This window comes from Otolemur garnettii, unplaced genomic scaffold, assembly GCF_000181295.1.
Source record: "Otolemur garnettii isolate 467f Iridium unplaced genomic scaffold, OtoGar3 scaffold00007, whole genome shotgun sequence".
NCBI lineage: Eukaryota > Metazoa > Chordata > Mammalia > Primates > Galagidae > Otolemur > Otolemur garnettii.
In genome coordinates, this window is record NW_003852402.1 from 15,754,257 (window position 1) to 15,769,089 (window position 14,833).

Sequence of the window (14,833 nt, forward strand, 5' to 3'; positions counted from 1 at the left end):
CCAATGTTCTCATCTCGTGAGCTCACTCATGCTTGTTAGAACCAAATCTCTCTCCATGCCCTTTTCACCAAGGTGTTCCATTACAGGTATTTCTTGTAACTCTCACTCCTCTTAGCCATAGGCTATATGGGCTGCTACAGGTGGTCCGGTTGGCTCCTTGAACACGCCAGCCAACATCCAGAATGAGTTTTGGTTCCAGAGAAGACAATGAGGGAACTAAAAAGCCTTCTGTTGTCCAAACCAGGAAACCAGCTGACTTAGTTCTGACCAGTTCATTGACATTAGGGAGCTGCCAGTCTAATTTAATTTTCTTACCCTTATTGCCCTGGGTTTTGAAACACTAGGGATCAGAGGACCCTTGAGTGACATCATGAGCCCTTGAGGTGTTTAAAATTTAGATCTGGGGAGGAAACTTTTATTTTATTTTATTTTTTTTATTGTTTGGGATTAAGTTACACTGATTGCATTTGTTAGATAAAGTCCCTCTTAGAATTATGTCCCACCCCTGTAAGGTGTGCCACACACCTGTGACCCACCATCCCCCTTCTTCCTCCCCTCTGGTGGATGGAAACTTTTGAAGACTGAATCTTGTATTGACCTAAGGACCTGATGAGTTTGCAGACAGTGCTCTCCAAGGAAAGATCACTCCATTTCTGAAATGAAAAACAAGCTACGTTCTGTGAGGACCCTACAGATCTTTAATAAAAGAGCGCGGCTTAGGCGTGGAAAGACACTTCTGCCTGAAATTTGGAGAAAGTAATAAAAAATGAGCCTGCATGTGCCATGGAAGAAATGGCCCTATCTTGAAATGCCTTTAGGAGACGTAGCTGATGGAAGGCAAAGGCATGAAGAGAATTCTGATGGGTCCCCTCCTAGGCCCTTGGCCTTTTACTTAAACCCAACAAACTAATCTTCTCCCTCCCTCCGAAGTTATATGTAAACCAGAAAGACAGTCTGCATTTTTAGTAACCAGCTCTTCACAGAGCATCCTGTACATTGATTCCCCCTCCTCCCGCCCCAGGGCCGCTTCCTTCCCAAGCGGCCTGTATTGGGCTCTGGCATGGCCAGTGGATGGTTAAAATAAAGCCGAGTTCTCCTCACTCATCAGCATTCCTCCCTGGCCAGAGCATTGTTTTTATAATACACATTTTCTCAAGTTATACAAGTTGTGTTATGAACCTCGAGGGCAACAGGAGGGAATCATTAGGAGCTGGGCAATTAGCGTGGTTGTGAAAGCCAGATAATCAGAAGGCAGAACTGGACTGTCAAACGGAGCATCTGATGAAATTCAGGATTAATTTGGAGAAGCAGCTGTTGCTATAGCAACCAGTCCCCACACTCCCTTGAAATGGAAAACAAACAGACAACAAGAAAAATAATTCAAGTTGGTGTCTGGGAAGAAGGAAGGCCCTTCTGTGGAAGTAGAGGAGGTATGTAGTATTCGGGTATTGTCAAAACAATGGCAAGACCATCTCAAAAGCAAGTCCCAAGTCATTTTTGAAGGTTCAGTTCCCTGCCTGCTTTCTCTAGGAATCTTCCCAGGCTCACCTCACTGATCTTTCTCTCTGATCATCTAAGTACTTAAAGTCTGTACCATACAGGGTAGCTCTTGAATTATTTTAAAAGTACTAGTCATTTCCAACTAGAAACCAGCTCTTGGAAGACAAAGACTATGCTTTCTACTGTTTTTGTATTCCCTGTAACCCAAAGAAAAAATGCTCAGATGAATGCTTCAGATAGCCTGATAATAAAGCATTTCCAAAAAAGTTAGTGAGGTTGGCGCCATCTAAGGAAGGAGAACCTGCATTGAGTATAATAATGCCAAGAGAGTAAACCCATGATGGAGGAAGGTGGTGGAGAGTCTCGTGGCAAGAACGTGTGCTTTGGCGTCACATACCTTTGCTTTCAAATCTTACTGGATATTGACCCAACAGAAATCCATGTAGACATGTATCAAAGGATATACACAAGAATGCTCACGGCAATGCTGTTGGTAATGATCCTCAACTGGAAACGACCCGAACGTCCATCAATCACAGAATGGATAAATAAAAACGATCCGTTCACATCATGGAGTACTCTAGAGCAATGTGAACCAGCAGTCTTCAAGTACATTGAGCAACAGAGATTTTTATTCTCATAAACATTATGTTGAGTTAATGAAACCAGACATAAAAGAATGTATACTGCACTATTCCATTTTTTAAAAGTTTCAAAATTGGCACAGTTCATCTGTGATTTTGGCTTATATTTATCATGCTCATGATATTGGCTTCTCTAGCTCCTTGGGGAGATGGTTAATGACAGATAGAGGACATAAGGACATGGGGAGGGGGGCTGCTGGCAGGGGGCCTAGCAGTGCTATTTCTTGATGTGAATACTGGTTTTCTATTTATAAAGTAGGGCTGATATTGATACCTATCACAACCATGGGATTGTTGGGAGAACTGAATGTTTTAATCCATGGCATGTAATAATTGTTCAATAAATGTTAACTCTTGGCTGGGCATGGTGGCTCAGACCTGTAATCCTAGCACAGTGGGAGGCCGAGGCGGGAGGATCTCTGGAGCTCAAGAGTTTGAGACCAACCTCACCTTGAGCGAGAGCCTATCTAGCTCTAAAAACTAGCCGGGCTTTGTGGCAGTCACCTGTAGTCCTAGCTACTTGGGAGACTGAGGCAAGAGGATCACTTGAGCCCAAGAGTTTATTTATTTATTTATTTTTATTAAATCATAGCTGTGTTTAACAAAGTAATCATGGGGTACAGTGTGGTATTTTGATACACAATTTGAGATATTTTCATCAAACTGGTTAACATAGCCTTCATGTCATTTTCTTAGTTGTTATGTCAAGACATCTATATTCTACTTTTAGAAAGATTCACTTGTACCCTTGTAAGATAAACCATAGAGGTGATCTCTCCAATCACCCTCCCTCCACCCATCCACACCCCTCTCTTCCTCCTCCCTCTCCCCTCCCCAAATTCTTAGGCTATAATTAAGTCATAGCTTTCATACGAAAGCTATAGAATTAGTTTCACAATAGGGCTGTGTACATTGGATACTTTTTCTTCCAATCTTGAGATACTTTGCTAAGAAGAACATTTTCCAGCTCCATCCATGTAAACATGAAGGAGGTAAAGTCTCTATCTTTCTTTATGGCTGCATAATATTCCATGGTGTGAGCCCAAGAGTTTGAAGTTGCTGTGAGCTACAATGCCATGGCATTCTACCCAGGGCAACACAGTAAAACTCTGTCCACCCCTCAACCAAAAAAATGTTAACTATTGTTATTATCAGCCTTCTAGGGAAGGAGAGGTCACTTTGTGGGAAGTCTCCTGGGAAGACATGCGCCCTGAACGATTTCACAGGTGCAGGACCCTGGATGCTACCATGTTGTTTGTTCTTACCTTCTGAATTGTTCTTGGCAATGGCTTGGTCACCTGTCTGACCCCTCTGGAGATCCTGTGGGTGTTCCAGGGTTGGGTGTGTTATTCCTAGTCCTCTTCTTTCTCTTCTCCTGTTCTCTGGCCCTGCCAGCTGCTGGTGGTTCTTTCTGCTTGCAGTACTTCTATTTCTGCCCATGTCCCCTTCCTTGTGCCGTACTTCTCCCTGGCCTGCCTTTCTCTGCACTCTAAGCTGAGTAAAGTCTTCTTTCAGCATCCCCAGTGCCATCTGCATTAGTAGACGCTTTATAAAACTCTCTCGCTGCACTAAAAACCAGGCTCTGTGCCACAGGGACATGGCCCCATGCTGAGGGCCTGACCCAAGCTGAGCTAAGTTTCTATTCAGGGCTTTGATTTTCCTGGTAGGCCTGGCATGTCAAGGGCCATAGTTTTCCTTACCACTCTGGAGCCACTGGGCTTCTGGGTAAAACTGGCCAAGAGACACAGGCTTTCATTTTTCAGAAAGGAAACCCTTCCCAACTGGTGGAAAATAAGCTTTTGCTTAGTGACTAATCACATAAACACAGACAAGATTTCTGGGCGTATAAATAACCAGTTGTAAAAGTGCCCAAGGGAAGCAGCTCTTTTTGCTAGAAGAATGGCCAAGAGTATTCCTGTCACCTCACTGGTAGTGACCTTAACCATGGGCAAGAAGCCTTGGGTTGAGGGGTGGAAGTTGGTCATTCTTCAGTCTGAATTTCTGAAGCCTTGCTCTTATAAATTATGAATCCTGAGCTATTCTGGAAAAATAATAGATGATCTCTGAGGCCTTTTCCTGCTAGACAATCCTGTGCTTCTGCTGCAGCCACAACATGTTTTAAAGAGCAATGCCAATGGGGAGAGAAAGTCTTAGGGCTTTGTTTTGCCAGCACTGCCTAAGACACAGATGGAGTAATTGTGAGAATAGCTTTCATTTATTGAGCACCGCAGAGGCTCCATGCTGAGGGTCGGTAGGCTCACTGAGTTCACTCATAACCATATGCGGAAATTATTAACTTCACTGGACTGAGGAGGAGAGTGAGGTTCAGAGGGATTAAAGCATATGAGCAGTAATGTAGACGCTAAAAGCTTAGGTGTGCAGAATTCCTGGCCCAGTCCTGGCTCCATCACTTGCTCTCTGTAGCCATGGTGATTATTAGTCACCTTGTGGTACTCCGATGTTCTCATCTGTAAAACGAGGCTGTCATAGGACCACACTGATGTGGTATAATTCATGCAAAAATGCAAATAAACATGGTGCCTGCGCATAGTAGGTCTGCACCAAATGTTGCTGTTAATTAAGAAAGGGCTGAACTCCACCTCCACGATGAAGCACTGATGCTCCAAGTCTAGCAACCTTGCTTCCTCTTAGCTAATTTAAGCTTACAATTAGGGCTTTGACTATGAACTTGAGGTGCTTCCACGGTGGGGATCAGAAGGGTGGGCAGGCCTGGCCAGTTTTATCATCATCTCATGCATCCAGTGTTTCCCAAACTGGTTCTTGATTATCCTGATTTATTCTCTCTGGATGCCAGTAGGAATATTGAAATGGCCAAATAACCAGGCTCTTCAAGGGCAATCAAGTTTAACATTCCACCTGTGTTTGGCTATAGACTCGTTTTTATCCCCAGGATGTCTTACAGGACTGGTGTTCCTTGGAATGTGCATTTGGAGCTATTTCTCATAGGCTTCAGCAGAGGGGCAGAGGCTGGCAGCCCACGAGGATGGGGCAGGGACTGGCCTGGGATGGGACACTCGGGATATGTTTTAGAGGCAGGGCCAGCAAGATGTATTGATGGAAGATGCTTAGTAAAATATCTGATATATTGGACTGTATTGAACCGACATGTTTTGACATCTCCTTGGTACCCACTTAACCAGTTGGGAGAATCCAGCCCCTGAAAGAAGTTTGTGTGAATCCGGCAGGTGACTCAGCCTTCCCCGTAGTCCCTGAAGGGCCAGCAGCTTTGGCTCCTTTAAGGACAGACCAGACTTTTGGGGTTTGAAACTCCTTGTTTATTTACCTGCCAACATATGTTCCTCCTTTCCACTTTGCTCCTTTTTAAAATTAGAAAATCCTCTGCCCTCTCCAGGGCATATTGCTCTATCGTTTTTGGAGTCTGAACCATGCCTCCAAGGCAGCCTTCCCAGTTGCCAAAGTTTATTGTTGATGAAAAGTGCACAACAGGCTGAAACCCCTGGCAGGAGCCAAAGCTGCAGGGTACACCGAGGCCAGGAGACGCCGGAGCAGCCAATTTTATCTGGCTGTTCTCTCCTCCTCCCCTCTTTATTTTATCAGAGGGGTTTGGCTGGACTCAGAGGAGCCATAGAGGAACTGGAGCGGCCTGAGCCTCTGGCGGCCAGTGACAAGGTATGGGAGGAAGGGACACCTAGGCCTGGGGTGTGTGGGTGTCTGTCTCAGCACCCAGGCCCTGAGGACCCAACAATATCGATACCAACAATAATTGCTATCATTATTGAGTGCTGGCTGTGAGGGCAGACCTGTGGCAAGCATTTAACATACCAGATATCACTCCATCCTCCCCACGGTTCTAAGAAGTACTTACTCATCTTATTCACATTTTACAGTTGACTAAACTGAGGCACAGAGAGGGCAAGTTCCCCAGAGTCACACAGCCAGTCCAAGGCTGATCCAGGAATCCCATTTAGGAGCTATTCAGGAGCTTTCTTGGTTCAGGCTCACAGTCTAGGCGGGGGAAATGGATACTCAAACCAGCAAATAAATCTACACAATTTGCAAGTGCTAAGAGGTAAGGGCTGTCTGTCTAGTGCAGTCAGAGGCAGAAGGGAGACAGAGGGGAAGCCACATCTGAGGCATCTGAACTCTTGGGTTAGAGTTTCCCTGGCAGGTAAAACAGGTAGGAGTAAAGGCAGAGGGAAGCCGTGGAGGGGGAAAGAGCAGTCTATGTGTGTGTGAGATCCCCAGCAGCAGCAAACAGGTCTGTATTGCTGGGCGCAGGAGGCCCAATGGAAAGAGTTGAAGCTGGTGGGATGGAGGTAGGCAGGGGTTCTTCAGCGGGGGTGTTAGGTACGCTACAAAGGTTTTTACCCTATCCCTTGGGAGTGATGGATTTCAAAACTATAATCATTTATTTTGTCTTTGCTCAAAGGACGTCTTATGTGAAAGCCCACTGTATGAGACAGGTGACACTGAAGTGGCTTTGGCTGAGGAGGAGGTGCCGAGCACCAAGAGCCTGTTCTTGGTGGCCTCTTCTCCCCAACACCCCATGCGTTGGCCCCTGGCCATCTGCCTGGAACCTTGAATTTGAACATCACTGTTAGAGAGCATCAGAATTGGAGAGGGAGAAGCACATTTTGGAAGATGATTTCCTTGGTGGAATGAAGGTTGGGTGAGAAGGAGCCAAGGCTGGGGCAGGGAACCCACTTGGGGAGATTGCAGCAGTGGGCCTGGCAGACACCAGCCTGTGGCAATGCAGTTTCCTGTGCTCACCAAGAGCCAGAGCAGACCCGATCCTGGCAGCTCTTTTGGAGTCCGTTGTGTCTACTGCTTCTGCACTTGGTCTTTGGAGCCAACCCCCTGATTGCAGGCTGTGTGAGATTCTTAACCCCCCGCCCCCAAGGTTTCAGTTTCCTCATTGTTCATATGGTAAGATTACAGATATTTCCCTGCTAGCCTGTTATAAGGTTTAAATTATTAGGATGCATCAGGTACTCAAAACCTTACACAAGCCTGGTACATCGTAAGTGCTCTGTAATTATTTGCTGTTCAGTGTTCAAAAATGCATTTATGAAGTTTGAGTTTACTCATTTGATAAATATTAATCAAGCATCTACTATATGCTGAATACTGTTCTGGGTGCTGAAGATACAACAGTGAGCAAAATAGACCAACTCTCATTTACATCCAAATGGGGCAGGCAGAATAAATACATGTATGTAATGTGTGTGTACTGGGCGGAAGAGACACCCTCGGGATCATGTGGGACTTGGTGGGGGCCACATTAGGAAGTTGGGGTTTTACTCTGAGTGAGATGGGAAGTCAGGAATGTTGTGAGGAGATGGCAAGACCGGGCACCCATGTTGGAGACAGAATAGCCCTATTCAGACTGGGTGCCTGGTCTACACTGAATGGTTACCAAATGGTAGCTGTGTTTGTGGTGACCCATTATCCTGTCTACAGGAGATAGGAAGGGCTTGTTTTGGTGGGAGGGGCTTATCACAAAGGACCTCCATAAAGGGTTTGGGGTCCTGAAGAAAGAGAACCGCATCTCCCTTAATATAACAAAGGCATGACCAGGAGTAATAGTGATGATGCCATCGTCCACCTGGGTGGATGACTCGCCCAACCCCTCATGATGTCGAGTGGGCCGATGGTGTGAACTGACCGGTTCATCGTTTGCTGGCAGATTGCTCTCTGCTCGGCGACATCGCCGTTGTTCTCTCTGGTGTGGTCACAGGCGAGCTTGTTGAATAAACAGGGTGTTGGTTTATTGCTGTTGCCCCTGCAGTATTCGAGAACAAAGATAAGATTGTGATCATCATGGAGTATGCAAGCAAAGGGGAGCTGTACGATTACATCAGCGAGCGGAGACGCCTCAGCGAGCGGGAGACCAGGCACTTCTTCCGGCAGATCGTCTCCGCTGTGCATTATTGTCACAAGGTACCGTGGCAGCTTCGGCCATAGGTGGTTTTCACAGGACCACACGATTCTTTCCATATTATTAAAGGGATACCTGTTCATTGTAGCATATATAGATAATTTATAAATTACGAAATCACCATCACGTGCAATTCCAGAATCCAGGGACAACCCACTGTCAAGATTTTTGCTTGTTTCCTTTTCATCATCTTCCTCCTCTTCCTCCTATTTTTTACTGAAACTTTTATTTTGAATAATTTTACATTTGCAGGAAATTTTTAAAGATAGTGCAAGAGAGTTCCCATGTAGACTTCACTCAGTTTACCCAAATATTAACATCTTACGGGAATGTGGTACATTTGTCAAAACCTAGATACTAATATTCATTCATATATTAATTTGAACAAAAGTTCAGATTTTACTTGAATTCTACCAGTTTTTCCACTAATGACCTTTTCCTGTTCCAGGATTCAATCTGAGGTACCACACTGCTTTTTTTTTTTTTTTTTTTTAACACAGTATGTGTCTTGCTTTTTTCATCAATATTTTAATCCACACATTTTATATGTTACTAAAATTCTCTTTAATTATTGATTCTTGGACATTTAGGCTGTTTCTCATTTCTGGTTATTACAGATAGCAATCGACATATTTATTTAATGTGAATATCTTCCTCTCATTTGAATAATTTACCCGAGAGATTCCGGAAGTGGACCTACCGGGTGGAAGATGTTGAACCTTTCTGTGTTGTTGGTACCTTTCCTTATGTAGGTTCCTCACCTATCCGTACATTTCACCGCAGCACACTTCAGTGGGATATTCTCATAATACAGACGAAGTGTAGCTGACCTTGGCTTTTAGGGAAGGAAATGAGGTACACAGACAATTTCAAGCCATGTTTCAGCCATTATTGTTATTCATCACCATGGCCATGAATTTCATCTCATTCAGACTTTCCCCAGAATTCTCGTATTTGGAACAATCATTTAATTTAAGGACGATATGACTTGAATCCAAGATGGCATCCAAAATAGAGTCATCTTCTTCATACAAATGATTGGGATATGGGGCCTTCTGGTTTATTAAACATTCTGTTTAATGCAGAGCAGCTCTGTAAGTAATTAGAAGACAGTTATTCAAATCCAAAACCTTTAACCCATGTGAACATCATTTGACCTATCTTTGCTGAGTCAAACAGTACTCTTGATGCAAATTGTACAGTATTTTGTATTTCATCATCAGATATCATTATAAAGCACTACAGAGACAGTATTTTTATTCTTTGAAGGATGTGAACACCACCACATTCCCAATATAAACCAAACTACTCTTGATGTTTAAAACAACACCAGGTCCCTTGTATTTACTCTATATCTTTCCTCCAAGAGACGTGATTTTGTGCATTTCTGAATTCAAAGTACCCTCCCTCGAAGGTGTGGATTAGACAAAAATCCGTAGACATACATGTTTTCATCTCTCTGTCCAGTCAGTGCTTTTGGAGATACTGAAAATGGTCAGATGGAAAGAGAAATAAGCAAGAAAGCGCCAGCTGTCAACCTGCCAGTTGGTCTGGTCAAATGAGCAGCTTCCCTTGCAAATGTCCTTGATGCTAATGGTGTTCAGAATCATCCTGTACCCCCTGCCATGTCCACTGGGCCACAAATGGTCCCACTGCTCTTCCCATGCCCACCAGCTCCTAAAAGGATAACTGGGTCTAAAACCAGAATTGAGCAGGCCACTCAATTCTGCGTAGACCAACAGCCTGTTGGTTAGTGAGTCCTTTCCACCTTTGAGCTAGTGGGATGTTTGTCCCTGAAGTTGACCTCTAGTCTTGCTGGAATCTGCCTGCATGGGAAGGTCAGACAGCATGGCAGCCACCTGCTTTGGTCAGCCCAGTAGCTTGGGTCTTGTTGGTCTCTGCTCTCATGCTGTATCTGGCAGAACTTTCAGAATCTTCTCTCCTGGCTACTTAGGACATACCCTGTCACCCTCAGGACAGGTCTGGATTAGTCTCGTGGGTCAGAATAGATTAGGCCAGATTCCTTTCCAGTAAGCTTCTCGGTGAAGCAGACAGGCAGGCAGACAGACAGACAAACAAGGTCCAGGCCCCGCCCTGTGAGACCCCAGCAGAGCAATTTGCCTCTTCCCTGGGAATCCTGTCCCAGACAGACATTGTTGGCTGCTGCCTGGGACGATATTGCTTTCACACAGTGGAATCACATTCCGACACAGAATCCCCCTGCTGTTTTACAGGCTCTGGGGGAGAACGGATTCCAGTCATTTTTCCTTTAACCACACAGCAAGTGACTAATGCTCTCCTGTCACTGGTCGGTGGCTGGCGGGGGGAGCCTCGAGACGAGAGAGCAGGCTGAAGGATGGAGGGGAAGACCACCGGGCGGGTGCATTTCTTTAATCCGTCAGACGTTTCCCTTTGCTGACCCTCCTCCTACCTCTTTCTCGCTCCCATTCACTTCTCTCCTGGTCTTCTCATTTCAGAACGGTGTGGTCCACCGGGACTTGAAGCTGGAAAATATACTGCTCGATGACAGCTGTAATATTAAGGTAAAGCTCTTGCTTTGTTGATTGATAGGCAGGGGCCAGGGCACTGCAGCCAGGCAGAGTTTAACCCACTCCAAGCTGCAGCCTGGAAACATTTCCTTCCTCAGCAGGCAGGTCGGGAAAGTCTTCCTGCTTGAGCTCACCATTCAGACAATTACATCTGACAAGCATTTACTGGCCTCATGCCACCTGCCAGACAGTGTTCTACGTGCTGTGTTAAAAAGAGATTAAGATACAATCCCTGCCCTCAGGAAGCTCATAGTCTGACATCATCACTGTAAAGATATGATGGCTATCTGGAAAGTATCCAGCCATGTACTATGACAACCAGTATTGACAGTAGCTGGGTACTTTCTGGACGGTCCTGTGTACTTACGAACCACCAACATATTTCATATGTATTTTATATCATATTGACGTTTGCCTTACATTGCTTTAATTCAATCTTTAGGACAACCCTATGAGATAGGTACTGTTAGTTACATCATTTCACAAATAGGGAAACTGAGGCACTGAAAATGATGTGACTTGCCCAAGGTAGTGCAGTAGTGGCTAAGTAGTTGAGGAGGGATGCCAAGCCGTGTCTGTCTGCTTGACAAGTCCCAGGTTCTAGTCACTATGCTTGATTTTGTTGGCAAGCCTCCAAATTATTTTAGAGTTGGAACTCTTCCCCGGGCCACTTTTTTGTCACTCTCCCCTCCATATCTTCTGCTTCTCCCTCTCAACCTTCCCCCCATCCCAAGCCATCCCTGAACCTGGGAAACTGACCCAAGTGGGGATGGAGTTTGCTGCTGGGAACACGCAGTGCTAGGGTTGACTTGCACAGGGAGTGTTATTGCTGGCTGCTGCTGGAGCTGGAGAAAGCTCTCCTGGCCGGCAGGGTTCAAGTGCCTCCCAGGGAGCCCTTCAAATGTCTCTTTGATCACGTCTGCAAAATAAGCAAATACAGTTTCAAAATAAATGGAGCTCGCAGCATGGGTTTCATTATGAAATGGCCTTAGCACTCCCGGTCCCAGCAGGAGCCCCCTGATTGGCCACTGGTGACGTTAGTGGCTTATCCCTTGTCCCCAGACAAAGCATGGGAATGACTTTTTGTTGTTGGTGGTGGTGTCATTGGAGGGTTGCATGATGGGGAGACTTATTTCCTTGCTGAGGATGGAGTTGCTTTGGTGTTTGGAGTCTGTTTGCAGATCATGATGGCAACCATTAGTCACTGTCGTCCTTGGAGAAGCCCCTGGAAGCCATGTCCCAGTGCCCTCTTGCAGAATGGTTGACCTTAGTCACATATTTTTGTGTAGTGCATAGAGTAAGGAAGAAACAGTTTGTTCATAGCAATTCTCCACTGGCACTGTAGGCTATACAATGGCTTTTAAAACATCATTACTCTGAAGTGGAATCTCAGGGTCTATCCATTTTTGGCAAAGTGGCTAGATCGTATTAGAAGCAGCACTGGCTATAGGATTAGGAAATTTTGGACTGTGTGGTTTACCAGCTGTGTGACATTGAGAAAGCCACTCAACCCTGTTTCCTCTGTTAGAAACTTGGGCAACAGTGATACCTCTAGGCTTGCTGTGGAGGCTAAAGGAGGGGCATTCTGTGTTTAGTTTTATAAACTGCAAGGCACCTGTTTGCAGGTGAGTCAAGGTTAAGAGCAGTGGCTTTGGAGCTGGGTATCCTGGGTTTAAAACGCAACCTTGCCCCTTAGCAACTGCAGGATTGGGGGCAAATTACTTGCCAGTTTAAGCCTCAGTTTCCTCATCTGTCAAGGAGGGATACTAGTTCCTGTCTCTGAGGAACTTATTGTTTATTTGTTCTTTGTTTGTTTTTGTTTAATGAGTATCTTTGGAGTAGTGTGTGCAGTGCCTTGTGCCCAGTTCTGGGGAATCAATAAAACATTACGTGAGGATTTTAAATAATTCTGTAGTCAAAGCAATTAGCGTTTGACTATGGTTTATAACGGGGGCCTCCCTAAATGTCTGGCCATTGGTGAGGGAATAGAGTTAGAAATCAGCTGCTCTGAAGGTACCTGGGTCCTGGGGAGTGGAAGACAGGCCATGGCTAGAAAACTGGGGCCTGGCTTGAGAGCAACATTCTAAGCATTTACGTCATCGACCTTTATGGCTTTCTTTCTAGATTCTTCCTGACACCTGCCCCAGAGCACTCAAAATTAAATGTAGTCTTCACAAGGCCTGGAATGTGAGCCTCTCCCCTGGGGATTGGGTTCTGTGGTACAGTGTGACCTCTTGGTCCCATGATGCAGTCCCAGAAGTGATAAGACACATAGCTTCCTACCAAGTCATAGAATTCCCCAACAGGAGAAGAATGGTTAGAATTCTGAAAGCAATTGTTCAGGGGGACAATGAGGCCCAGAAGAATGGCTCATTTGCATAAGCAGTAGGGCTCCCCTGTACCAAGTCCTCCAACCTAGGATCCCTGTGTGTTATGTGGAGAAATAACACCCACGTAGAACATTATAAAAATGAAGGTTTGGGCGTATCTCCCCCTTGTCTTTTCCTTAAGAATGTCTAGTCCTGGCATTTCCCAAGGTAAAACACACATGCTCATCCCAAAGAGAAACCATTTCTTCCCATTATCAAAACTTTAAACTTCCTTTTCTGCTTGTTTAAGGAATCCTATTCAGGTCTGAGAATTCTAGAATTTGAAAGAACGTTGGGGGTCCTTTTCCAACCCCTCGTTTTAATGATAGTGACACAGAAAGCCTAGGTGATGTGCCTGAGGTCACCCAGTGAATCAGGACGGACTGTATCATTGTGTCTCTGTGTCCTCAGAGTATATATAGCGTAGTGCTTGGCACACGGTGGGGACTTCAGAGCTGCTTGAATTTAGGATAAGGAAATGGTGAGCCAGGATTAGAACTCACATGTTTGACTTCCAGGCAAATTCGCTTTTCATCATCTCCACCCACTTCCAAGGTTTTTTAAAATGTGTTTCAGCTGGTGTTGATTTGTCTTCTGGCTGCGTGCGCTCCGCTCTTCCTGACTCAGCGTTTTGCTGAAACATATTTAGAAAGTGCACTTGCTGACAAAGGCGGGCAGACACATGGCCACAAGCTGGCCTCCGTGTTCAAGAGAGCCCAGGCCATCCGTGTCTGGACCTGGGGGACCACGGACACAGATGAGCTCCCAGCCATCAGGGGAGGGGCATCGAGGTCGCCGCTTGCAGCCCCCTCTAGTACCTGTCAGGGGGGCTCCATCTTCTGTGTTTAAAGGGTGGAGGACTTTGGCCCAAGAAGCCTATAAAAACGCTACTGGTTTAAACTTGTCACATGTCATGGCAGGTTTGGTAAGAGCCATGTAGCTAGTTCCTTTCTCTTTCTTTGCCTGATGTGGATTTGCAAAGAGCACATCTGGCCTTGGAAATTATTTATCTGGCCCCTGCGAGAGGGTGTGGCTTCTAAAAATATTCACACAGTCGGTCGGCAGAAAGAATGAGAGCAATGTGCCGCTTTGGGTCGCATTCCATACTCGGTGGAAAGCATGTCTACTAAAATAGACACCCGGCGCAGCATTAATTTGCAATTAATGAAACATGGGGCAGATTGACATCCCACTCGCTGGGAGGATGGAAGGCCGACAATTCCCATCGGAGGCTCCTGTACAGACGCCTTACAATAAAAAGAGGTCCAAGCACCAGGGTCAGCTGACCTCCTCCAAGAGGGCTGGGAATCTGGTGAGCGCCCAGGGTGAGCTCCCAGAGGGGCAGAGGGGAAATGGCCTGTTGCCCCCTGTGACAATGGAAACGTGGCTGCCGTGGATAAGGAAAGCAGCTTTGAATGGCCAGGGCCAAGATGAGAGAGAAACCTCTGAGGCTTAACAAGACCAAGAGGGGCAGCTGAGAGTCAGGGGCCTCTGGGCTTTGATGATGTGAATGTGAGAACTCTGTGTTCATGCATTCATTAATCAGTTCATGTGTTCATTTGTCTATTTGTGTGTTTGCCCGCGCAGTCCTATATTCCTGTATTCCACCTCTACATTTATTTATTGAGGAATCGAACATCTCCTTTGGGCAATGTTTATTCAATCAAAAATATTTATTAAGTTTCGACTGTGTCCTTGGCCCTGTGTTGGGGATTTAATAGAAAGGCCAAATCCCTGTCTTTTTGGAACTGAGAATCTCGCTGGTGCTAAGCCTCATAATAGTGAGCCATGAGAAGGATACAGAGGTCAATGAGGTTGATGTGGCACCTGCCCTCATGGGCTCAGAATTCC

The 14,833-nt window shown here is 45.6% G+C and overlaps 1 protein-coding gene across 1 annotated transcript in view; it reads left to right on the forward strand.

Moving 5' to 3' along the window:
* NUAK1 (NUAK family kinase 1) overlaps positions 1-14,833 on the forward strand; it is a 73,820-nt gene that overhangs the window by 44,820 nt on the left and 14,167 nt on the right. Inside the window, exons 3-4 of the mRNA XM_003783283.3 lie at positions 7,915-8,066; positions 10,542-10,607. Of these exons, the coding sequence (XP_003783331.1) occupies positions 7,915-8,066; positions 10,542-10,607 (218 nt within the window). The remainder of the gene's footprint in view (positions 1-7,914; positions 8,067-10,541; positions 10,608-14,833) is intronic.